Below are 26964 nucleotides of genomic sequence, written 5' to 3' on the forward strand. Positions count from 1 at the left end.
TTAAAAATATGCTGCACTCTTCTATTTTCCAGTATCTCCTCTAACTCTCTCCCTTCCACCAGGATCATGTAATCCATCACACATCTCGTGTAATGTCCCCCCCCCCCCAAAAAAAAAAAATCTTTTCCCCAGTGTTATCTCCGTGATGGGAGGAGAGTGATGAGATCATCACTCTGTTGTGCCCACTAGTCCTGGCCACAGGGAGATTGCTAGACTCTTTAGGGTATCTAGGGCATTATTTCCTTATATTAGTAGCTGATGGACTCTAAGGAACTAATTGTGAGTCAGTCAAGGCCACCATGACAGTATGAGTATCTGTTTGACTATGCCGAATATCCATTCATCTTCATGTGGAAAGGCCAGGCTGCCCGCAGTTTTAATACCATCCCACCACCACACTTACCCGCTGTCAAAAACTTGCATAACCTGGTAGGCTCTGTGTTTGCACAATCTGATCGGATCTGACCCACGTGGATGGAAGGGAGGGGGGAATGGAAAATTACAGGGTGGCTGGTCCCTAGGAAAAGGCCAGCCACTAGTAAGGCATGGCCTCAAATTTTAGGAAGAGCCCATGTAACTGTGGGTGCAAGCCAATGACTCATGGAGTATGAAATAAACACAATGGCACCCTCCCTCCCACTCCACACACCATAGAAATGGAGGTTCATTGGCCTTACTCTATCACTATTAATAACAGGGGGTTACTCTGGCAGGTCTGGAGACCTCTGGCAGTAGGTATTCCCTTACCATGCATGCCCAGTCTTAGCCTGTACCTAATACACACAAGTTGACAGGTGATATGTGACTGTTATATCTTGCTTGGGATATAAATAAAAAACTGTGGTTTACATTTTTGAACTGAGCAACTTTCAAGTCCCACTAATGTCCCTTTTTTCACAATTATGAGACTCTTTTCCATGTCATGATAGATAGATAGATAGATACAACTTTCTCCTCAATGGCCTCCCACATTGCCATCTCTCTCCCCTCCAATCTGTTCTCAATGCTGCAGCTAGACTTATCTTCCTCTCCCGCCATTCCACTTCTGCCTCTCCCCTCCGCCAAAACCTGCACTGGCTCCCATTCCCCTACAGAATCCTCTTCAAACTCCTCACCTTCACATACTAGGCCCTCTCTAACTCCACTGCTCCCTACATCTCCTTACATACTCCCACCCACCCACTACGGTCGGTCAATAACCGTTGCCTCTCCTCTAACCTGGTTACTGCATCTCACACTCGAAACCAAGATTTTGCCCGTGCGGCCCCTCTTCATTGGAGTTCCCTTGCTCCATCAGACTTTCCCCACCCTTGCATAGCTTCAAAAGTGCACTAAAAACCCACCTGTTCATCAAAGCATACCCTTCCACCACATAACCTTGCCACCAGGTCACTCACCCCACCCTCCTGCTAGGGTCTTCTCTAGCATTTCAATGATAGCCTTCAGCTTCCCAGCTGTATTGTGTACTGAGATTGTGATGTTAATTGTTACTTGTGCTCTGTTTATGTTTTGGTTACAGTATTGTAATGTAATGCTCTGTGTACCCTGTACTGTCCTACTACTGACATATGTGCAGCGCTGTGGACCATCTGTGGCGCCTTATAAATAAAATGTAATAATAATAGATAGAGATAGATAGATAGATAGATAGATAGATAGATAGATAGATAGATAGATTTCCATCTACCACATATTGTGATTTGTTAACATACTGTATGGTACGGTATGTTAGTATACAGAACAGAAATCACACTGCTGACCATTCATTACCTACTCTGCTTTCTCAGACAGATGTCACATCTAAGTTGCCTCCTGACACATTCTATTTTACATTTCATCTACACTAATTAATATCCATTTTTTTCACTGGCTTCACATCATTACATTCATCATTACTACATCATTAGGCTTACTCCCTACCAACTGCAGTGCAGGTGGTAGGGGGTAAACCGTACCAGCTACTAATTTCTTACTGGTACGCCATACCGGCCTGTACAACCTTATTTGCACCACTGGGTTTACCTATCTTACTTCTATCCACTTTGTATGTATTGTTGTTTGGATTGAGTTTGCCTCTATTCACTGATTTCCACTTTGTGAAGTCTTTGGATTACAAGCACTTGTGGCAGAACCACAGGGGAGTTCCCCATTCCCTTGCTGGGCCAATCCAAGCCTGCCCCTGATGCACCCTGTCATAGGATAAGCAGGAATTGGTTCGTGTGTAATCCCCATTGATAATAATCGGGTCAGCGGTCTGCAGCACTAATTAGGCTATTGCTTGAGATTTCGCCCAAAATTTGCATGGTCGTTTTTCGCCAAAGTACGCAACTTATGTTTTTTTTCTGGTAATTTATCTTTGGGAGCTGTGCTGGGTGTCCAAAGGGTTCTGAAAGAAATCCCAATATTTTTAGCAAAAAATAGGGATTTTGTTTTTTTTTTTCTGCTGGTCTGGGATGGAGAAACTTTTCTCCAGTTTTTTTTTCGCCTGTTGCCGTTTTCACCTGTTTTTTGGTGAAAATGTAGCCTTTTTTTGTTGAAAAACTGCCGTCTGCGACAATGGCAAAAAAAAATGTCAGTTTTCGCCACTAATTGAATATGGCCCATAATCGCAAAGCTGGCAATCATCAAACTGTCATTGTTCAGGTGCTGGGACAGAGCTGGGACGGGAGGCATCAATCCTAAAAATGCGGTCAAACCTGCGAAAATGAACATTACTGAGGTTTGGTTGCATTTTCCATATGCTTGGACAGGATAGGCTACACCACCTTTAGATGGAGTTGTCTAATAGAAGCCTATGGGCTTTTCTTTTGGAGACTCTCCAAGAGGGATCCAATATGAACCCTCCCAGGGTCCCCTGCAGCTCGCGCAGCTGGCTGAAGACCGTGCATGCGCTGAGGGACTCCTGGGTCATAAACCCGGAAGTTCCCATGCCGCAAAGGACATCTCTTATCGGGAAAGCTGTCCTTTGCTTAGATCATCATGCATATGGTGTTACGAAATGCCTGTATGCATGCAATGATTGGCTGGATGCATCCCACCTATTGCGAGAAGCCCTGTCCCAGTGATGAGATGGAAGTAAAGTGATAGCTACTGCTAGATGGTGTTAGCCTATAATAGCCTCTGGGCTACTGTATCAGGGTTTCTTTGGGAGAGGGATCGGAGCCTGCCTCTTGCAAGAGATTATTGCTAATTTAGGCGCCAAATATTTATCACATACGCCCGTGGTTCCCAAATTGTGCGGCATGGCACCCTTGGGTGCCTTGGGACACTTGTAGTGGTGCCTCAGGTTGGTGGTCCAGCACCAAATCAAATTAAATTATGGTCAATGTAATGTAAATATGTGGACAAACATAAGCACAAACCTGTCCACCACCATATAACTGACCCAGAGGATGACGGGTAAGCACAATTTACTTCACATTACTACATTTCTTTCTGAATCTCTTAATAACATACAAACTTAGGCGTGCCGTGAAAACAATACTGTTACTCTAGGCGCCGTGATTCAAAAAAGTTTGGGAACCACTGACATACGCATTAAAAATGCGGATTGTGACAAATATGCATCTATAAGAGAAAGCGAGCAGGAAAGACAGAAAGAGAGAAAAGAGGGAGAGAAACCACAGTAACTGGTCGAGGAGGGAACCTCAACAATATTTAAGACTAGACCAGTGGCAGATTTTACCTAGGGGCTGCGAGGCTGCAGCTCCCCTGTAAAATCATACACTTCAGTGAGCCAGTGCAGTCCGTGACTGCACTAGCTACACTGTGACTGGAGGTGGCTCCCCATTGGAAGCGCCACCTGCTAGCCATACACGGGACAGGCAGCGCTGCTCTTCCTTTCGGGCAGCCCAACAGGGCTTCTCGTGGCTACAGTGAATGCAGCCCCCAGAAGCCGGTGTCATAAATATGTGCCAGTCCCAGCGCCTGCCAGATCTATAGCCAAGGCGACGAGACTGGCCGGCCGGCCATGGCCAGACCAGCAGCAGCGCCAGCCCCCTCATGTAAGAGGGCAGGAGTCGTTGTTGAACTATACCGAACTAGACTAATGTTTCTTCAGGCATTAGAATGTGGTAAGCAGCTAGCTCATAGGGAAGAGAGGGACCAAGAAATGAGATATTGATCAGAACCAGTGTCGTTTTGCTGCTAATTAAAGCTAGTCTATGTTCACAAGTCTGAAATACTTGGTGGAAATCCATACTTTGCACCTATACACTGGTAACTGACCACATGCTTGCCTTATTTCTTTCCTCTGGGAGATGCAGGTGGCTCTCTGCATAGAAAAAATGCTGTGAATAGGAACCTCATGCAGAGGGCTTGGGACCAGCGATGGCTCCTACCTGTACTGTGTCTCCCAGGGGGTCTGTGTGCTGCTCTGCTCATCTCTGCCGGTCCCACACATGCGCACAAATTGACAAGCAGGGCTGCTGTTATAGCAAGGGAGTGGCTCGTGATTGGAAGTGCTTTCTGCTAATTGCCGTTCAGACTAGCAGTCCCAGGGGGAGATGTTCTGACTGTCCAGCTGTGATTAGCAGGGAGCGCTAGCGCTGGGCAGCCGTCGCTGACAGCTGTCAGGGTTGCAGAGAGTCTCCTTCAGTAGCTGTATCCTGAGAGCTATACTTCCTGGCGACTGACCACCCCACCCCGAAACCAGCCACCTTACCATCAGCTCAGATCTGCCAGATCGGCATACGCCTGAGCTGTGACCATAAGTGCACACTCTTTCCTCCCCAGCACACTCTGCTACTCGGACTCCTCCAGGGACCTCCCCGTGCAACAGGCAGCAGCCGGAGTGAGGACTCCACAACAACTGAGATAGAGGTAAATGGGGATGGGAGTACAGAACAACAAAAGGTTATGTGGGGGGGGGGAGAGGAATGTGTGTGTGTGGGGGGTGGGTCGCTGACAGGTAGGGGGGAGTGTGTGTGTGTGTGGGTTCACTGACTGGCAGAGGGGAATGTGTGTTTGCGGGTAACACTGTGAGAGAGAGGCAGGTGGAGGGGATTGCTGGGAGAGAGAGGCATGTGGAGGGGATTGCTGGGAGAGAGAGGCAGGTGGAGGGGATTGCTGGGAGAGAGAGGCATGTGGAGGGAATCGCTGGGAGAGAGAGGCATGTGGAGGGGATCACTGAGAGAAAGGCAGGTGGAGGGGATCGCTGAGAGAGAGGCAGGTGGAGGGGATCGCTGAGAGAGAGAGGCATGTGGAGGGGATTGCTGGGAGAGAGAGGCATGTGGAGGGGATTGCTGGCAGAGAGAGGCATGTGGAGGGGATGGCTGGGAGAGAGAGGCATGTGGAGGGGATCGCTGGGAGAGAGAGGCATGTGGAGGGGATCGCTGGGAGAGAGAGGCATGTGGAGGGGATCGCTGAGAGAGGCATGTGGAGGGGATCGCTGGGAGAGAGACGCATGTGGAGGGGATCGAAGGGAGAGAGAGGCATGTGGAGGGGATCGCTGGGAGAGATTGGCAGGTGGAGGGGATCGCTGACAGAGAGGCATGTGGAGGGGATTGCTGTGAGAGAGAGGCATGTGGAGGGGATCGCTGAGAGGCATGTGGAGGGGATTGCTGATAGAGAGGCAGGTGGAGGGGATCGCTGAGAGAGAGAGGCATGTGGAGGGGATCGCTGAGAGAGAGAGGCATGTGGAGGGGATCACTGAGAGAGAGAGGCATGTGGAGGGGATCACTGAGAGAGAGAGGCATGTGGAGGGGATCACTGAGAGAGAGAGGCATGTGGGGGGGAACGCTGGGAGAGAGAGGCATTTGGAGGGGATCGCTGATAGAGAGGCATGTGGAGGGGATCACTGAGAGAGAGAGGCATGTGGGGGGTAACGCTGGGAGAGGAGAATCTGGAAGGGAATGTATGGGGGTGTCACTGAGACGGGGGAATGTGGGTGGATCGCATAGGGCTCTATTTACTACAATCCGCATTGGTAATGCAGATTGTAGTGTGATATTACTGACTGAATTCACATTGCGAATTCAGGCAATATCACAGGGATTTACTACAAATCCCTTGCAGGGACAGAGCTTGAGAGAAAGCTCTGTCCCTGTGAATCCCCTCCGCACACTAGTCACGGTATTTTCGCAAAAAAATACAGTGACGTGCCCCGCGCATGCGCCGACTGGCCGCTGCAGAGAGAGGCATGTCGCCAAGCCCCGCCCCCTGCGGTGTGAAAATACCCTTTTTCACTTTATTTTAGTAAAAATAATGTTAATAAATAGAGTCCTTAGAGAGAGGGGAATGTAGGTGGATCACTGAGAGAGAAATGTGGGAGGGGGATATTGCGGCTGCCTGGTACAATAAAGTTTTTTTTTTATTGAGACAAGGTACACGTGACATCATGACATCACAAACCTTGCACCGCCGCAGCGTGAAGAGGAGCAGCCAGAAGAAGGTAAGTGTCTTTGGGCTGTAAGGGGCTGGACGCAGGGGCTGGCTAGAGGAGAGACGGAAGGGGTGCATTCTGTAGAGACAGAATCCGTTGCAGTCTAGAGAGAGAAAGGGGGTGCTGGCTAGGCAGACATTGTGGGGTTTGAGTTGCTGAAACACGGAGAGGGGGGTGGACCCTGCCTATTATGTCGGTACCGGGTCCCACAATTTCTGATGGCAGCCCTACCTGTGGGTGATGGATATAAAATCTGTCACTGCTTGCGACAATGACCCAATTTGCTGAGAATCATGTCATCATGCCATCATCATCCTCATTACATGAGGAAGTGGACAAAATATGCAAGGTTGACCTGCTCTCCCGGGAGTCCATGGTGTCACTAGGAAGGATGCGGACCGCACCAGGTGTCACCCTCTGGGGGGTGACTCCAAAATGCCAGTTAGGAGGAGCCGGCAGTGCAGGGAGAGTCTCTGGGGGCAGCCTAGCATCTACAGGAGTTCTGGGCACGTCCCCAGAGTGATGAAACTGGGGTGTGCTGTGTTACCACGCCCCTTACCCACAAGACCACGCACCATTTTCAGAGAGCCTAATTGCCGCACTGGGGTCAGGCATGCATGACACATCGCAATTTGCATGCGATGCATCCCGCCACAATACCGGTAAGCATGTAGAAAAGCACAAAGGGCAGCTCTCTCAGTAAGAGCAAGAAGTCCCTCTGGCGTCCTTCTGTGCATGCACAGAAGGGCGCTGCGAATTGAAGTCAATTGGCTTCTTTTGGCCACCGAATCTAAGCCCCGGAATGTATCGCATTCCGGGGCTTGGTGCATATGAGAAATGCGATCAAACCCCCAAAAACAGCATTTTCTGACATTGCTGCATGCCTCCCTGGGTGTCTCCAGGGGCGCCGAGAGGGGGCGGGGAGCGGGTACTAATTACCCGGGCCCGGGCTTGCTGGAGGGGCCCGGCGCCGCCTCCCCCTCCCTTTTACATCAAAGCAGCCCTGCACACGCTGCTGTGTACTGGGCTGCACTGGGAGACTGCTCATGGCTGCTAAGTAGCAGCCAGAGCAGTCTCCTATGCCTGTGGGGAGAGCGATCACACTGATTGCGCCCCCCAGTGGCTATGCAAGGGGCTGAGGGGCTCACAGCGTCCCCCTTTCCCCTAAGGGGCACGGCCATGCCTCCCACAATTAGGCCACACACCCCTTCTACCCCCCAAGACCATCACAGCTGTCAGCGCCCCTGGGTGTCACCGAACTCAGTGACGCCACTGGTAATTTCCACACAATAAGGTCACATGTGCATTAGATTAATTTAAATAAACTGCAGTTGCTTGAAACAGGATATAATTTTTTAAGATATTCTTACATTGTTACACATCAAAGTGCAAAAATTGTCAAGTGATGGCATCTGTGATAAGTTTGGAAATACTTGGAAAGGCAAAGGTCATATATTCAGTATTTCTGAGGACAGTCTAAAGCTGGGTACACACTGACAGATATATTGGCCAATCAATTGATCGACCAATACATCTGGTACCTGTTGGCAAGTGTGTACCAGCAATATGTCTGTCAACGACCTCGTTCACAGACATACCACTTTGGCTGTGCTGCACAGCCGATGGACAGATATATCTGCAGACATATCTGTCCATCGGCAAGTGTGCACAGGCGGTCTGCAGACCACCTGTACACATGCAGCAGCAGACACGGGAACCGCGGCTGCCTGGAAGATGATGATGGTTCAGTGTGTATGAACGACCATCATTTACAGATATATCTGCTAGGTGTGTACCCACCTTAAGTGACAGGGTGGATTGTAAAATATACAGTCAGGCTTGCCTACCCTCCCAATTTGGTCGGGAGCCTCCCGAAAATCGGGTGCCACTCCCGGCCCCCCGGAAAGGCAGGCAAGCCTCCCGGCTGCCGCCTGACACCCCCCAACTACTACAAGAAACCCCCGCAGCGGGGGGCCCAATGACACGATTCGCGCTGAATCGCATCATCGTGGCTCCGCCCCCTGCTGCACAATGCCAAAATTTTCGGTATTGTGAAGAGAGGTCAGAGCCACGATTATGCAATCACGTGGCTCCGCCCCTAAAACAGCATCATCGTCCGGCCACGCCCCCCGCTGTGCACAGACATTCAGTTCTCTCCCGGAAGGAGGGATCTGAATGTCGGCATGTATGTATACAGTACAGTGTGTCCTTGTAGCTGATTATCGCATACACAGGCAAATCAGTTTACAGATTTGACCACTAAATTCCATCTAGACAAAACACCCTTTGATTGGTCAGTGAGAGAATTTTATAGCTATAGAGACTGCAAATTGAAGGCATTTTGCTCTAAAATACATGCGGTTAGTTTAGCTCTGTTTTTATACGTAAGGGGCAGGGCACATTTGTACTGAATAGGGTGGATACCCATAATATGCCTTCGTAACTGCTAAAATAAAAAGCTAGATTTCAGAAGTATTGAAAATGTTTGTGCCTCTATCACAGAGAACTTGGAAGACAGTACAGTATATACTCTAGTTCTGTTGTCACTGTGACTAGCAGGAGATGAGACAGCCCATCAAACATTGAAAAGAGCATCAAGAATAACCTACAAACAATCATTCGGGCACACACATCACAGAACTTGGGCTTCTTCAGGTAATGATCCTTAAATTTATGGGGTTTGTCATTAACAGGACGAGGGGGCTCTGGTGGAGGTTCATCTTTCTTATCATCGTCCTCTTCCTCCTCTTCTGACTCATAGATGTAGTAAATAATAGGGCCTGAATTGGGCAGCTCTCCATTTGGCTGAGTCGCTGGGCTTGGCGCTTCGGATTCACTATCTGCCTTCTCCTTCTTCTTGAACATTTCCCTCAATTTCCGAACCTGTAATAGATAATTAAAAATAACATTTCAAACTTAAATGCAATACAGATCTGTCAGTGTCTTACAATAAAATATATAGAGGAAGATGTTTCAAGCCTTGGAGAGAGATAAAGCGGAGAGAGCTACAGTACCAACCAGCTTTAATTGTCACTTTACAGGCTGTGTTTGAAAAAATGACCTTTAGGAGCTGATTGGTTGGTACTTTATCTCTGTCTACTTTATCTCTCTCCAAAGTTTGATACATCTCCCCCTTATATGTGATAATAGACATTTGACACACAACCTAACTTTCTTTCCAGGGAGCTGAGAGAATGCACAGTTGGCAGAAGGGGGTAAGTAATTCAATTCAATCTGCACGGTGGCACTGATAAAACATTTGAAGGGGTAATGGAGCATATGTACTAGACGATTCCTATGAACGATATGAATGATAACGATATTGTTATCGTTCAAATTGTCCAGTGTGTATGCACTGAACGACCAAAATCCGCGCACCCCCGGACAGTGGCAGGTGGGGAGTTTGACTGGGGCGGTACACCTGTCAAACCGTAACGCAGGGACCTAAGGCGAGCTCAGGGAGGACAGAAACCTCCCGTGGAGCAGAAGGGCAATGATTCCCCAGTCGGCTGAACATGCAGCTCCATCTGGGGATATCCTTAATGATGCCATGCTGCCTGACTCCAACCCCCTCCCCCCCTCCCTCTCCCCGCCGTCATTCGTTGTGGCCGACATTGGTAAGCTTGTATACACTTGCCAATGTCGGCACCCCCATCGTTTCCCGTCGCAGATGATATCGCCGACATACACACATCGTCTATTGTGTATGCGGCATAAGTTTGCGCTATGAGCATATCAGCTGACTGAGAAGCTGTAATATATTCAGAAATTTATGAACTATGGACTGTGCTACTGTGCTACCTCCATGTATGTCCGCCAGTTTGGTCTTCTGCGCACGTGCAGCGCCATCTTGTCACTGTGTTAGAGCACCACAGTGCAACATGGATGTGTTGCACTTAGATCTGTGAGACCCTGCTATATATTCCTGTAATTATATGGCTGGATCCTGCGCATACTGGGCCTGATTCAGAGGAGAACGCTAATGCGTACGCAGCCGCACATTCCCACGCTCGCAGCTGTGAAAATATGCTAATGTTAGCAAAGATCACCCGAGCTTAAAGATGCCACAGCTGCCTTCATACTTGCATGCGCGATCGCATGTATGCATAAATATCAGTAACATCGAAGGACATCGTCGGCCATTGTACCCTTGCGGCAGGTCTGACCTGCCGCAACCTAGGGAGCTCTTCTGCCACACAGGGCTGCGTATGCACTTGCAGTGGCTAATTTATGCACTCCCACGTAATGGCGTTCAAATACCCAGGCACACCTGCATTTCCTTAACCACCCCCTGTCAACACCCCCAAATGGTCACTTCCTGTCAATCAATCTGCAGTGGGCCTCTGTGGTCTACGAGCTCGCATGGCGATCGCTGCGGGGTCACACAGCTGCCTACGTGCACTGCGATGCATGCGCAATGGCAAAGAAATCGATCAGTCTGCGTGCGAATTACAATAGCGTCCACCTCAGAATCATGCTCATTGCGTATAACCACACCACTACCCACACACATGGCAGGCTGGTCCTTTGTATGGTCCTCTCCATCAGATGCTGTCTGTATGTAACTAGGAGTACGGCTGTACAACCACACTGCCACACAATAATCCATACTCGTGGTTAAGGTCTAAACTGTTTGGTGCACTGTGTGATTCCACGGTATATACTATTTACTCTGCTTACCACAATCTAATAGTACACACATATCAACACAAATATTAGCAAATCTACATTTTAAAGCCTTCAGAGATTTGGAGGAGATGGACCACATAGCCACCAGTATAGTAGTATAGTAGCCTCCATAACAGGGTTGGCACTGCATAGTTGGCACCTGTATGCACCATGTTTTATATAGTGTGCCTGATTCAGAGATGGACACTAATGCACTCACAGCTGCATTTTCACATGGATCACAGCTGCAAAAACATGCTAACGGTTCCAAAGATCACCCGAGCATAGGGACATCCACTGCTGCCTTCTCATATACGTATGACGTCGCTTACCTGCATAAAGACCTGTAACATCGACGCACGTCGAGCAGCCATCTCGCCCTTGTGGAAGGTCTGACCAGCCACAAACACTGCAGCTCTGTTGGCACACAGAGAGCTCTCGTGCTGCGTATGTAGGATAATTTATGCACCTACATGTAATGGCATTTAAACGGTCAGACACACCTGTGTTTTTCTGATCAGCCCCTGTTACCACCCCCAAACGCTGACTACCTGTCACTCATTTTGCGCATGGGTTTTCTTTGTGCGTGCAGAATCACTAGACAATTGCAGCGTGTACGCAGTGACACTTATACGGATGAGCAATGAGAAACAATTGCTTGGTCTGCGTATAAATCGCCATTGCGTCCGTATCTGAATCAGGTCCGGTGTCCACTAGGATGCTGTCTGTACTATGTATTAATTTGTTGGCATTTATCATTATTTATATATTGCCACTATATACAGTGCTGTACAGAGCATATCTAATCATTCACATCAGTCTCTGGGCCTGATTCACTACCGATCGCAACTGCGATTACGCACGCAATTGGCCGATTGTTGCATTCTGCGCATGCATATGCATCGCACGTGTGCGAACAGGCCACTGCGATCGGGACTGCGATCGCAGTGACTACGCAGACCCATCGCAGAGTGATTGACAGGAAGTGCAGTTTGAGGGAGTTGACGGGGGGGTGGCTGGCGGAACGCAGGCGTGCCAGTGCATTTGAACACCATTGCATGGGCGTGCATAAATTATCCACTGCGATGTCTTACGCAGGTCGAGTACTCATAGCGTGCGATGAAGTTACCAATTCCTGAGTAAGGTCAGAGCTTGTGCAAGTGTGCGTGAGACTGCGATTGTACTCGATGTTACCGATGGTTTTGCAGTCTTGCTAAGGATTACGGATGTGTGTAAGGTAAAGTGGGCGTGCTTATGCTGTGCTGCAACGGCATAGTGACCGCAATGGATTGGCATACTATCGCAGTGAGAATGCATGCGTAATCCGTAATGAATCAGGCCCTCTGTCCCATTAAGCTTACACTCTAATTTGTTTTAAATACAAATACACATTCAATGGTTTGTTGTTGTCAGTAGTCAATTAACCTCCAAGTTTGCTTTAGACTGTGGGAGGAAAACATTGTAGCCGGAGGTAACCCATGAGACATAACTCCTGATATCCCTAACTATTTCTAAATCATTATGTGCGCCAGCCCCCGTGTTTTGGTTTTGGATCTGTATCTCCTTCAAGGTTTTGGATCTGGATTTGGAGTTTTGGTTTTGGATCTGTATTTTTTCTAAAAAATCATTAAAACAGCTGAGATCACATAATTTGGGCCTGTTTTTATTCTTACAGTATTATTAACCTCAATAACATTTATTTCCAGTCAATTTTGACCACCTCACAGCTCACAATATTGATTTCATCCAGTTTAGACCAAAAGGTTTCATCGAGCTAGCTGGCTGATTAAGCTAAGCAACAGCAGTGGGTAGCACTAATATGTGGCAGTTCAGCTTCCAACATGGCACAGAGTGGCACTGCAGTGGCAGACAGAATGGCAGTTTAATAAACTATAAAACTAAAAGTGTCAGACAGCAAAGCCCTAAACAGTACATAATGCAAAGAAAAGAGGCGCAAGATGGAATTGTCCTTGGGCCCTTCCACCCACCCTTATGTTGTATATAGTAAACAGGACAGGCACAGTTTAACAAACCAATCACTTCAGCGACAGGAACTGCCAATTGTGGCTGTAGCAATTGGTTTGTTTGGGCACCTACAAAACAAGCTACCAAAGGGCAGCTGACATTGATCTCTCCATGCACAAACTGGCTTTACAGAGGCAAGATGTTGTCCCCACCATCATCCGATTCCTCACCCTCATCAGTGTGTATTGTACATCATCTTCACACAATATTAATTCATCACCCTGGAATCCACCATTACAGCCTCAGGTGCCCCTTTTTGAATGTAATTGGCGGTAATTGACAAGGTTCCCAGCTGTGCTTTTTCCTTGCTGGAGAAACTGAAGGAGGAGTCATCGCTGCATCACGTGCTGCTTGAGCTGACAATTTCCTTACCCACTGCTCTTTGCATCTCTTCAGATCTGTGGGCCTGCATCTCTTCAGATCTGTGCGCTCTTTCAGTGCGCTCACTCTGAATCAGGATGGCATTATTTTTTTAAACCGGCCTCCTGGCCGCTCGCTAAGCTGTTGGGTGACCACCCACAGCTTTTGCGAGTGTCCAGGTGATGGTTGCAACCATCGGGCTTACGAGGAGACCCTTGTGGTAGGGTCTTGTCCATCGCCACCCCCGGTGAGCTTCCAGCTCTAATAGAGCCGAAAGCTCACTACTGAGGCCGCCCCCAAATGGCAGACATTCCTTTCGGAATGCCTCCATTTGGCCAGCCACCCCCCCTGCCTGCCTCCAAAATGGGGTGAGCTGTCGATCACAATTGACGGCCTCCCCGTTTTGGTGCAAGACCCGCATGCACAGTGGGGGACCATCAACTGCTTGTGAGCGCTGTGCGCTTGTGAGTGGGTCTGAATCAGGCCCTGTGTGAACTGGGAAGAAAGACACGACGTATGACTTAAACCTAGGATCCAGCACAGTCACCAAAATGTATTGAACAGATTGCAAGATCCTGACAACCCTTGGATCCTGGCGAAGCAAATAAAGGACTTTATCTACAAGTCTGACATACTTAGCGGAATCGCTTTGTTTCAGCTCCTCCTTCAGTTTCTCATGCTGCTTTTCCAACAGTCTAATTAGGGGAATTACCTGACTTCTTTGGTGGGTTTCAGCACTTTGCACAACATAGAAAGTATTTTCCACTGAGCTCAAGTAAGGTACAATCCCCCTCCTCTTCCTATGTCATCGTTTGTTGTGTAGCTTTGGATGGCTTTTTGCTGTTCCTCCATCTGCTGAAGCATATCAAGGGTGGAGTTCTACCTTGTAACTACCTCTTGCTTTAGCTGGTGACAGGGCAAATTCAACATTTTTTGCAGGTGCTGCAATCTTCTACATGCACCTGCTGAATGGCGAAAATGTCCAGAAATTTTGCAGGCCATAGAGAGCATCTCCTGCACAGCCCTGTAATTTTTTTAAAAAATTTGCACCGTCGAGCTCATTGTGTGAGCAAACCATGGGACATGTTGGAATTCAGCCTGCTGTAATGCTCTCACAATATCTGTGGCATTGTCAGAAATCACAAATCCCTAGGACTTTCCTTAGTTTTTCTAAGAAGTTGTCAGCAGTATGCCTCTTAGTGAAACCGGTGATACACAGAGTAGCCTGCCTTTGAATGAACTGCTGTTTCTTAGATGCTGCTGCTGTTAGTGGTGCTTAAGGCAATACACCCACCAAGTGGGCTGTTACAGTCATGTAATCTTGCGTTTGCCCTGTTCCACTTGTCCGCATATCTTTGAGTAAGTGGACAGTGGGTACAACAGCATTTTGGAGGACACTAAGTTTTTTTTAATGTCCTTATACAGGCTGAGAATTGCTTTTCTAGTAAAGTGGAATCTAGATGGGATCTGCTAGCAGGGACACAGATCCTCAATTAACTATCTAAGACTAAAACCCACTGCACTAACGGTGGATATCGGACATACATCTAATACCAGCATAGATGTTATGGTGTCAGTGATCCGCTGTGCAACTGAGTGGCTGCTGTCATACTTGTTCCCCCTTGCAAAGGATTGTTTAACAGTCAATTTTTTTTTTAACTACTACTAGTAGTCTTCCTGGTCCCCTTCTGGGATGAAGATCCTCTCCCAGCAGCAGCAGGCATAGCGCTCAAGGATACTTCTGAGAAATCCAGTACTCAGGAGGACTGAGTTAGCCTTATCAAATTGGATCCAGGACTAGTCCCGATCAAGATTGAGGATATTGTTGATGAAGGTGTTGGTGGTGAAGATGCCAGGTGCTTGGATCTAGCAGAGAGAAAAGAGCTGGTTGACGCTAGACTACTTGTTACTTTTTTAGCCAAAGTTTTTGAATTTTTCAAACAGTTTTAATTGATGAGCTGTAGATGATATAACAGGGAGGAGGCTCCTAGATGGTAAAGGTCCCTATCACTACTTACTCTGGCATGACAATGGGTACAAATGGCTTGACAATTGTCTGGATTTGGGTAGAAATTATTCCACACATAAAAAGTGGATTTTTTTTTTGTTTTATGCCCAGGCATGACAAAGGGCTTTTCCTTATCATGTGCAACAACTGTTTCCACTGGTGCCTGATTTACATCACAACATCCTTATCATCAGCATTGTCATCATCAACATCCTTACTAGCGTCAGCTACACAAATATCCTCACCCTGGTGCACTTCCACAGATGCATCCTCAATTTTTACGTCAGCATGTTCACTTGTGCTGTTCATTCCCACATTTGCAGAGGATACACAAGTGGTGGAAGGAGGATCCTCTTCTAGTACAGTTTTGGAAAGGTCAGGCTCACACATGGCACCCGCCTACACACTCTCCCCATGGATTTGTGACATTTCTGAGTGCACAGTTGATTCCTGTGCCTTAACGATTTTCATTTTTTTGAGATGTCTACAGGGAGAAGGGCTTACATCATCATAAAAGGCAGAACCACCAGTCATAAATAAAGACCAAGGCCTTAATCGTTCCTTGCCACTTTGTGTGGTGAAAGGCATATGCCAATTTTATGTCTTTCTGCAGCTAACTTTCTTTGATGTTTTTTTCTTTACCAATGTAAAAGATTGGTTCTTTGAGTTTAGATGCCTTGATTTAAGCCCTGTATGCCCTTGGTCATCAGCTTTAGCAGATAACGTACACGGACTAGTCCTGTCATGACTGATGGCACTGGCAGCAGCTCCAGCACTAGTATGTGGTTCCTGCTCTCCTCTCAACTGATTGTTCTCCATATCAACAAACACGAACAAATTGGTGTACAGCACACGTCAATTTGTACCAATTTTAAATATTACACTGCAGTATCAATGACCTACAGTGTCACAATATTTTTTATGAATAATACACTGCGCTAGCACTTGCAGTGTCACAATATTTCTTACTAGTAATACACTGCGCTACCACTTACAGTGTTACAATATTTTTTCTGAAAAATATACTGCGTTTCCACGTAGTGTCACAATATTTTTTATGAACACACCGTGCTACCACTTAGTGTCACAATATTTTTTATGAATACACTGCACTACCACTTAGTGTCACAATATTTTTTATGAATAATACACTGCACTACCACTTAGTGTCACAATAGTTTTTATGAATAATACACTACGCTACCACTTGCAGTCACAATATTTTTTTATGAAAAATACACTGCATTTCCACTTAGTGTCACAATATTTGTTATGAATACAATGTGCTACCACTTAGTGTCACAATATTTTTTATGAATACACTGCACTACCACTTAGTGTCAAAATATTTTTTATGAATACACTGCACTACCACTTACAGTGTCACAATATTTTTTATGAATATTACACTGCGCTACCACACAGTGTCACAATATTTTTTGATGAATAATACACCGCGTTTCCACACAGTGTCACAATATTTTTTGATGAATAATACACCGCGTTTCCACTTACAGTGTCAAAATATTGTAATGAATAATACACTGCGCTAGCACTTAGTGTCACAATATTTTTTATGAATAATACACTGAGCTACCACACAGTGTCACAATATTTTTTATAAATAATACACTGCGCTACCACTTAGTGTCAAAATATTTTTTATGAATACACTGCACTACCACTTACAGTGTCACAATAATTTTTATGAATATTACACTGCGCTACCACACAGTGTCACAATATCTTTTGATGAATAATACACCGCGTTTCCACTTACAGTGTCACAATATTTTTTACGAATACACTGTGCTACAACTTACAGTGTCACAATATTGTAATGAATAATACACTGCGCTAGGACTTACAGTGTCACAATATTTTTTATGAATAATACACTGCACTACCACTTAGTTTCACAATAGTTTTTATGAATAATACACTGCACTACCACTTACAGTGTCACAATACTTGCATGGTATTACTGACCAACAGTGTCACAATACTTGTATGAATAATATTACAATGCAGTATTACTGACCGACAACATCACTCACAATACTTTAAGAATTATTCACTGCAGTATGATGAACCTACAGCGTCACTCACAATATGGCCAGCAGCGTCACAGTGCTTTGGATACACTGGGGAGGGGGTATGGCATACAACATCACAGTGTGGGGTACAGCACAAAAGAAATATATATATTTAACTTTTTTTTTTTACTTATTATTTGTTTTAAACTTTATTACTTTTTTTTTTTTTTTTTTACAGCCTCTGGAGGTGCGGCACACTGGATGGACATCACACCCCTTGATGGACAGCACAGCACATCCCTGGATTAGCAATGATAAATAACACAGCCCCCTGGACAGAGCACAGCAAATCCTGCCTGGATTGGACAACACAGCCCAGTACTGCACACCCCTGTATTGGACAACACAGCCCCCCTTGGACGGAGTACAGCCTGACAGCCCGGGACTCAGCAAACAAATGGCGCCAATCAGAGCCGTAACTAGATTTTTTGGTGCCCTGTGCCAGAAAGAACATTGGTGCCCCCCTCATTTTTCAAAGGGACATAATACACCCAAAAAAGGGCCATGGCATCATGGGGAAGGGCCGGGGAAGAGATAGGGGAGGCCAGGAGATGCTGGGGATGAAAAAAGAGGAAGCTACAAGCAAGAATGATAATAAACAGAAATTTGACAGGCCCAAACAGCGCCCCCTGACCTGTGGTGCCCTGTGCGATGGCATTGGCCGCACTACCCTAGCTACGGCCCTGGCGCCAATCATCCCAGGAGGGACTTATATACAATCCAAAACCCACGAGACTCCAACAGCGGGTTGATGACGTTTGGCCTCGTTTTGGGATCCAAATCAGGCTGGAAAACCCGAGCCGGACTCGGATCCCGGCCCAGATCATGAAGTTCGGTACTCTGAGAACCGGACCCGCTCATCTCTATTTCTAAATTATGTACTAAGTAAGGGGCTTTGTGTATGTATAAAAGGGTCCAGTTATACCCAGTACTGAGAGGAACATTTGCCATATGCCTTTTTGCACGCTACATGTGTAATCGTTTCTGCCAACTTGAAGCAATAAACTTGTATCATTTTAGAATATGCTTAGTGCCTTCTTATCTACAGCACATGGTAATCCTGCTTTTTTATTTTATGTAGGAAAGAGGAGGATTAAAGTTATTTTACAAATTATCTGGATAGCAAACGTAAATGATTTACATTTGCATTTTACAGTTTTGAAAAGTACAGATCAAATAACTGTGTATTAATCACAATAATCATAAGGAGCAGATAATGTTATGTATTAAAAGCTCTAGCTAAATATGTTTGTTCTTTTTAAAAAAAAAAAAAAAAAATATGAACTATTACTGTACATTAATTCTCAAACATCAATGGATGATTAAAAAAATTAAATACAAAAGAATTTCTGCAAACCAAATGTAAACTCAAAATTATAGTGTAATCCAGTAATAGCTTTATTGCAAAATAATTATTTATCCCATTAAAATTATATAGTTTACTGTAAGATAATGTATATAATTAATGCATACTTGCAGACAATCTGGCTATCTCCTCCATGTCGGCACAGTGGGAGGGTGTGTCGCGAGTTTGGGGGCATGACTGCGCAATTGCATCAATGCCAGTATTGTGCAGCAGGGGGCAGGGCCACAATGACGGAAGAGTAGGCAAGCATGAATGAATGTAACCTACATGCTCACTAACAATACAAAACAATATGTGAGCTGCAGTATCTCTGCAGCGTAGATGAGCAGGACACAGTACAACCCAGCTCTCATATTCAGGCAGCTGGTGGTGTTACTGATGGGGTGATTCAGAGGTTGATGCAATGTTTTGCTCAGTGTGTACTTTATTTTGATCTCTTCAATGGGACTTGTAGGAGCGTTTGACGTACTTTATCGGTTAATGCTCCTGCATACTGTACACATTATTCAATTATCAGCTGATCGGCCCAATATTTGGATAGTGTGTACCCAGCTTTACACCCATTACTCAGAAACTTACTCTGCGTGTGTTTCTGGACTCGACAGAAAGGGGTAGACAGGGCAAGATAGTCAGCAGACAGTAAGAGGACATCAGAATAAAACCATCAATGATGAGCAAACATTCGAGGCCATAGTAGGGCAAAAGTGTGCCGTGTGCTGGCTGTCCTCCAACCATGTGACGTCATGTCATCACAATGAGGTGAGGACCAAGGAGAAGATGAGCAGCTCAGCAGTGGTTTGCTGCTAGAACCTAGGAGAAGAGAAGCAACCTGTGGCAGAATGCCGTAGGGCCAGGCTGATGATGAGTGCCTGGAGTGTCTAATGGTGCGTACACACTGGGCGATTAAAGTGGACAACTGAACGATAACGATATCTTTATCATTCAGTCGTCCACTTTATCGTCCATTTTTAACACAAAAACGAGAAACGATAACGACGACGCACGTTCCCGCGGGTCGTTCGTTGGGTTAACATGCAGGCCAACCTGACGATGTCGTCAGGTTGCTGCATGTTATGGATTGGGGGGAGAGTCCGGCGCTGAACGATATCGTTAATTATATCGTTCAGCGGGTGTGCTCAATGTCATGAACGACATTGAGCACACCCTGCCGGGGACACACTAGACGACATCGCTCAGGGAGCATATCGCCTAGTGTGTGTACGCACCAGGACGCTAAGGGCAGTACTTGCTAGCAGGGCCGGTACACTGATGTCTCTGGGGGTCCCACCTTCTCACCACCAGCCCTGACCTCGCACCCACACATAACTCCCCTGCATGTGTGATATGTGAAGAATGATAATATTAACTGTAAGATATGCCAGCCTTTAAATAAAGTAAACATACACTATGACTAACCACACTGTCACTGATGATGCAGGCAGGTCTTGATCACAGTGTTGTAGATGCCTCGGGGTAGGAGGGATGGTGTCTGTAGCCAGCCCTCCTTATTCCTCAGACCCTCATCACCATCCTTCACCTTCCCCAGCATCCGTAACCTTTCCAAGCCCTCAGCCCCCTTCACCTTTCCCAGCCCTCAGCCCCATTCACCTTCCCCAGCATCCTTCACCTTCCCCAGCCCTCAGCCACCTTCACCTTCAGTTGCTGCCCCTAGCCCCACCCCCTTCCTCCGCACCCAGACCATCACCACCGGAGTGTAGTGACAGTGCACTGTGTGCCTGGCAGACAGGGATGATGTGCGGCGCAGAGACATATGACGTTACTGGAAAGGTCATGTCCAGCCCGGGTCAGGGCTGACCTACAGGCAAGTCAAGCCCAGCACTGCCAGGGCCAGACTACAAAATAGCTGGGCGGCGGAAATGGGTACCGGTGGCCGCTGCTGGAGTCTGCTGTCCGCAGCCCTGCTTTGTGCCCGTCTGGGCCTCAGGGCCTGGTACGGGTGTACCCTTAGTCACCCCCTGTCCCCAGGCCTGCTTGCTAGGCACCCTGCATTCCAAATACAGGTGCCATGGGGCTGCAATTGTTGTAACCCCTGGCTGTGGGCGGCAATACTACTAGCACATCCTAATTATCCTAGTTACGGCCTACAAACATTGCAAACTCACTATCGATGGCAAAACCATCAGATATCGGAACCAAAACATTGATAGTAACATTGTTTCATCATTTGATTGATACCCATTTCTAGCAGAGAGGGGGGAGCAACAGTTTGTTGCAATGAGAGTAAAGAAATAAGAGAAACAGCACGTGATAGAGGAAGCAGAGAGACAACATGCAGGGGAGAGAGAAGTGGGAGTTCCTAGCAGATAAAGTATTGGAATTATTGCATACACAATTTGGAGGGGCTGTCAGTGGCATTTTCTGTGTGGAACAGCAACTGCAGTAATCATTGGAAGGGAGAACCAGTCTGGAGGTTTTGAGTTGAAGACAACACAGATAAGTAAAGCTACATCACACCTGTCTTTAAAATTTAATTCACCGATCACACCAAAAGAGCTTAAGAAGGAGTGTTATATACACAAGTATCAAACAATTATATTTACCATAAATAAATTATATTTTCAAAAGTAGAATCAAGGTAGAGTAAATAAGAAGATTTAGATCATCAAAACACCAGGATTTTAGAACTGTGGGAAGTGTCCTGGTGAGAGCATAGACTTTGTGTAATAAATACAAAAATATTGAACATGAGATTTGAATATGGAATACACATAAGGTTCCAGGCGTCGGTGACCAATCGGCCACTCTTGTTTTTACAGATGGAGAGTTGACACCGATTGACCAATAAGGACTTTCTTGACAACTGAGCAACGTGCCGTTATTTTATATTTTTAGCAGCTATGTGGCTGGATTTGTGCACACCTAAACTGAGGATGGACTGTACTAACGACAAGACTGCAGTTTCGGAGGTTTGGCCGCATTTCCCATATGTATCAAGCTCCGGAACGTTTTGCTTGTACCCAATAGGCAATGCCATCTATAGGCAAAAAAAAAGAACACCAAAATTTTATTAATCACATTACATTGCGTCTTTATGGATTTTGTAGGGTTACTTATTCAATATAGATAGACCTTCCTTCATATAATCATCTGCTAGATACATTCTCTAGCAGAGAGTTCTTCTTACAGTACCACATATGCTGGAGATTTATCATCTTTTGGTGGTCTGAGAGATGCAGTTCTCCATCGATCCCTGGTCCTTATTAACAGGTCATAAACTCAACATCATCATACAGCTGAACACCCCATTTAAACTGCTAATGAGGTGATAGAGACAGGCACAGAAGACTACATTCTCCTGCCTTTCGGCCTTCCACGATCTTGGAGAAATTCCAGCAAAGCTAAGTGCTAAATTCACTAATCTAGAAAAGGATTAAACATAGCACAGGAACTTTATTTACAGAATAAAACCGTATTTAATCTCACAAAAGTGGATTGGTCTATCACATGATGTAAAAAAAAAAGTTGGAAAATAGAGAATTTAAGGGACTTGAATTAAAATACATAAATGCATTGTGGTGTAATAGAGATGAGCGGTTCGGTTATTGAGAAAACCGAATACACCCAAACTTTGGGGTCCCTAGTCGAACAGAGGGCCTGATTCAAGCTAGAGCGCTCGCTCTGAATCAGGGCGGACGATTTTTTTTATAGAAAAAATGGCCTCCTGGCCGCTCGCTAAGCTGTGGGTGACTACCCACAGCTTTTGCGAGCGGCCAGGTGATGGTCGCAATGGGTTGCAACGAGACCTTTGTGGTAGGGTCTCGTCTGCCGCAAGCCCCAGTGAGCTTCCTACTCTAATAGAGCCGGAAGCTCACTACTGACATCACTCGTCATGTCAGTAGGGCCGCCCTCAAACGGCAGGCGTTCCTTAAGGAATGCCTCTGTTTGGTCAGCCACCCCCCCTCCCTGCCTACAAAATGGGGCGAGCTGTCGATCAACATCGACAGCAGCCCCGTTTGTAGCGAGCCCCAGAGCGAGTGAATTGATGGGCGCTGCCTAAAACCAATCCCTGTGTGCGATACACAGTCCCAAAAAAACACTTATCAAATTCAATATACAAGCATAAAAAATATATATATGCACATACAATAGGAATGCTGCTGTATAAGCTGGGTAGTCCCCCAGGAAAAATATCAAAAGAAACTAAAAAAAATGGCTTTTTAGAGCATACGGCGCAAAATTGCAGTATTAGATTGCCAAAAGATGACATGCATAAATATATAAATAAATGAATACTGTGTGAGCAGCCTATGAAAATATGTAAAACAAATGTAATAAGCACAATATACAATCTGAATTTTCCAACAAGTGCATAAAATAGTCATATGAATAACATTAGACACAAGGTATAAAATGGGGTACATTAAAACACCAGAGAAAAGGACCAATCCATGTTTGCAGAAACACTGTATAGTAAAAAAGGTCTTAATCCAAAAATATTGCGCAATGGGTGGTCCAATAAATGAAAAGTATCTTTTGGTGATAAGGCTGACGCGTTTCCCTGTCAACAGACAGCTTTTTCAAAGGCAATATGTGTTGTAGCACAATTTAGCATATATAAATACAGCTTCTAATTAAGAATCAAGTGGATGCATCTGCACTCTTGTTTAATTAAGACTCACACTAATGCACATGGTAGTAACCATAAAAATAAAAGAAGCTCACACAGTTCAAAATATAACATACAATATAAAATAAGATTAAATAAAATTAACGGAGACAGATGTGTCTGAGGAAACCAATCTATACCTCATTTATAGACTAGGAATGTAACTGATTATATTGTGTCACATGAACCAGTATCCTATGTTAAGGGATTCCACAATCACGTGACCTCAGTCGCATCATGAACCTGTATATTCACAGTAACCAAACATTTAATATTACTTCTCACTTAGTCGCATTTATATAGCCACAGTTCTGGGATAATCTGCATCTGAGGGACAAGTGATGCGTCTGAATAACATGCGTTGAGTCTACGTGATGGATAGTGTGTCTTTATGAAACACAGTCTGTGCACGTGTCCTTAGTGTGCACCGCTCATATTTACGTCTATGGGACGCACAACTCGTCTCTAAGACGCAGGCAGCATCACATGACGCATGATGCGTCCATGTGTCGCACACCACATCTATAGGACCCAGGTAGCATCACGTGACGCATTATGCGTCCACATGTCGCTTCCTGCATCTGGGTATCACACACTGCGTCTAAGTGAGTGAAAAACCTGCTCATGGTGTATATTGTATACTGTAATTGTACGCCGGGATGCCGACTACATCCCATATGTAATGCTATTGTTCCCATTCCAACTTTATGGACTTGATTAAAAACAACTGTATATACACTCCAAACTATACTTCATTTAAGTTCAGGGAATGTTTCTTCTAAAATATTGCAATAATTGATCTTCATCAAAGTCTTCCCTTTCTAGTCAGTCTCTACACTGATTCATAAAGATATGAGAATTGCTCTGCATCCATTGCCACCAGGGATCACACAGATTGCAATAATTTGTTAAGCCAGCCATTAATATTCTTGATGGAGGTTCTGTCTCTTTAAGCCTATGAGCCAACAGACTTCAACCCATGAAAAAAAGCATATTAGCTAACACTTCTCAACCCATGAAAAAAGCACAGTAGCTAACAGACCTCAACCTATGAAAAAAGCATATTAGCTAACACTTCTCAACCCATGAAAAAAGCACAGTAGCTAACAGACCTCAACCTATGAAAAAAGCATATTAGCTAGCAGTTCTCAACCCATGAAAAAAGCATAGTAGTTAACAGACCTCAACCTATGAAAAAAGCATATTAGCTAACAGTTCTCAACCCATGAAAAAAGCATAGTTTGTGTATAAAATCTGTGTGTTAACTGATCTTTTAATGGGATGCTTTTTGTACCATTTCTAGACAAACATTGACCAGTATATAAAAAAAAAATCCAAACACACATCATGGTACTGTAACAAAGACAGTCCCAACACCCCCACACTTTCATTATTAATTTAATACTTGAATTAGACTAACCAAAGCAGTATTTCAGAAGAGAAAAATAAAAGTTTAAATGAATAAAGGAGATGACCCCAAAGTGTTAGTGTCAGGATGCGGCCTGGGATCGGTCGCTGCTTACCACTGCGCCGTCATCTCTATGCTCCAAGGTGTGGGGATGTTAGGCCTAGGGTCCCGTAGTGAGTATTCACCCCAGGGTCCGCTAGAATCCTCATACGCGCGTCCTGGTTCTATTAGCGTGGACATGGGCACCGCCATGTTGGTTCATGTCATCTAACTGATTTCCTCCAGTGGTTGCCTGCAGTCAGTCAGCTGCCTCATTCGACCAATGATCAGCTACCTAAGGGTATTTAAGCCCAAATCCTGGAACAGGAAGTTGCCTGTGCAACTTCGCTTCTCTTGTGGTTACTCGTTGAGACTGCATCCTAAAGCTCCACACTTCCTTAAGTGTTTTCTACTAGTTGCAACCCTGAGTAATAACACCTCTCTTCAGCATCTGGATACTGCCAGTAATAACACCTCTATTCAGCGTCTGGATACTACCAGTATAACACGTCTATTCAGCGTCTGGATACTACCAGTATAACACCTCTATTCAGTGTCTGGATACTACCAGTATAACACCTCTATTCAGTGTCTGGATACTACCAGTATAACACCTCTATTCAGCGTCTAGGATTCGCTGTCACAGCTATATGCATCTGAGGTCGTTCCAGTCACATCGCTACTTAGCATCTGGATACTCAATCACCTCCTGTCATCTTCTAGCCATACCAGCCAGGGCCGGATTTCCCGCTAGGCATCCTAGGCACTCGCCTAGGACCTGGCGGGACCCAAGGGGCTCGTGAACGGACCCATTTGCCCTTAGAAATTACACAATCACAGCGCTCCCAGAGGAGCACTGCGCGATTACCGTGTGACGTCATGATGTAACGCGGTCCCACCTCCTCTCCCAGAGAGTCCCGCGTTGCTGTCTCTCTGTCTAGGAGAGAGAGACTGTATGCGGCCCTGCCGCCTGCCTGAGGATAGAAGCCGGATGTGAGTGTGTGCACACTGCAGAGAGTGACTCACCTGGTCCACGGCCCGCTTGCCACCCTGCCCTTCACAGCTGATGATCCATCATCACCCATCTAGCCGGGCCCCACCGCAGCCCACCCCAGCAGCAACTCTGCCAGCCTTCCAGGCTAGCTGCCGCCCACCAGCAGCACCCAGCAAGGCCAGACAGGTAGGGCCCCTGATGAGCTGCCTGCAATAAAAACACAAATTATATATATATATATATATATATATATATATATATATATACACATACACACGTACTGTGTGTATACATATATACACACACATACTGTGTGTATATATGTATATATATATATATATATATATACACATACATACAGTGTATATGATATGAAAATGTATATCTCAATGGGAGCATAAAATTATATATATATATATATATATATATTCTTATTAGTTTATTTTTTTTCTCATGTAGGGCTCCATTTACTACAATCTGCATTGTAGTGTGATATTACCGAGTGAATTCACATTGCAAATTCAGGCAATATCACAGGGATTTACTACAAATCCCTTGCAGGGACAGAGCTTGCGAGAAAGCTCTGTCCCTGCGAATCCCCTCTGCACACTAGTCACGGTATTTTCGCAAAGAAATACCGTGACTAGTGCCCAGCGCATGCGCTGATCAGCCGCCACTGCTACCTATGCCCCACCCATCACAAAGCCCCGCCCTCCGCGATCACGGACCCCCTCTCCCTTAATTACTTACCTGCATGATCCGGTCTCCGGTGATGTCCTCCGGTCAGCTGACATCCCATACTGCACTGGGACCCTGCCAGGTGACGACCGGGCCGCAGTGCAGCATGGGAGACCAGCTGACCGGAGAGAGGACATCACCGGAGCCCCAAACTCTGGTCACTGGAGTCAGGTAAGATAATTTTTTTTTTTTTTGTTATTTTGGCAGAAATCAGTGTGTGGTCTGTTTAGACCACACAGCTTATCACTGGGGC

At 45.8% G+C, this 26964-nt stretch overlaps 1 protein-coding gene across 2 annotated transcripts in view; it reads right to left on the reverse strand.

Moving 5' to 3' along the window:
- The window catches only part of STAC3 (SH3 and cysteine rich domain 3), a 129100-nt gene that overhangs the window by 65297 nt on the left and 36839 nt on the right, over positions 1-26964 (reverse strand). Inside the window, exons 1-2 of one of the 2 annotated variants that reach the window (XM_088465884.1) lie at positions 14981-15117; positions 8992-9265 (exon numbers count right to left, since the gene is read on the reverse strand). In XM_088465884.1, the coding sequence (XP_088322010.1) occupies positions 8992-9265; positions 14981-14995 (289 nt within the window). In that variant the 5' untranslated portion in view covers positions 14996-15117. Of the gene's footprint in view, positions 1-8991; positions 9266-14980; positions 15118-26964 lie in introns of those variants that run through there. The other variant, XM_088465885.1, reaches the window with a different exon arrangement.

Source organism: Taudactylus pleione, unplaced genomic scaffold, assembly GCF_031769625.1.
Source record: "Taudactylus pleione unplaced genomic scaffold, aTauple2 ptg000065l, whole genome shotgun sequence".
In the NCBI taxonomy this organism is placed as follows: domain Eukaryota; kingdom Metazoa; phylum Chordata; class Amphibia; order Anura; family Myobatrachidae; genus Taudactylus; species Taudactylus pleione.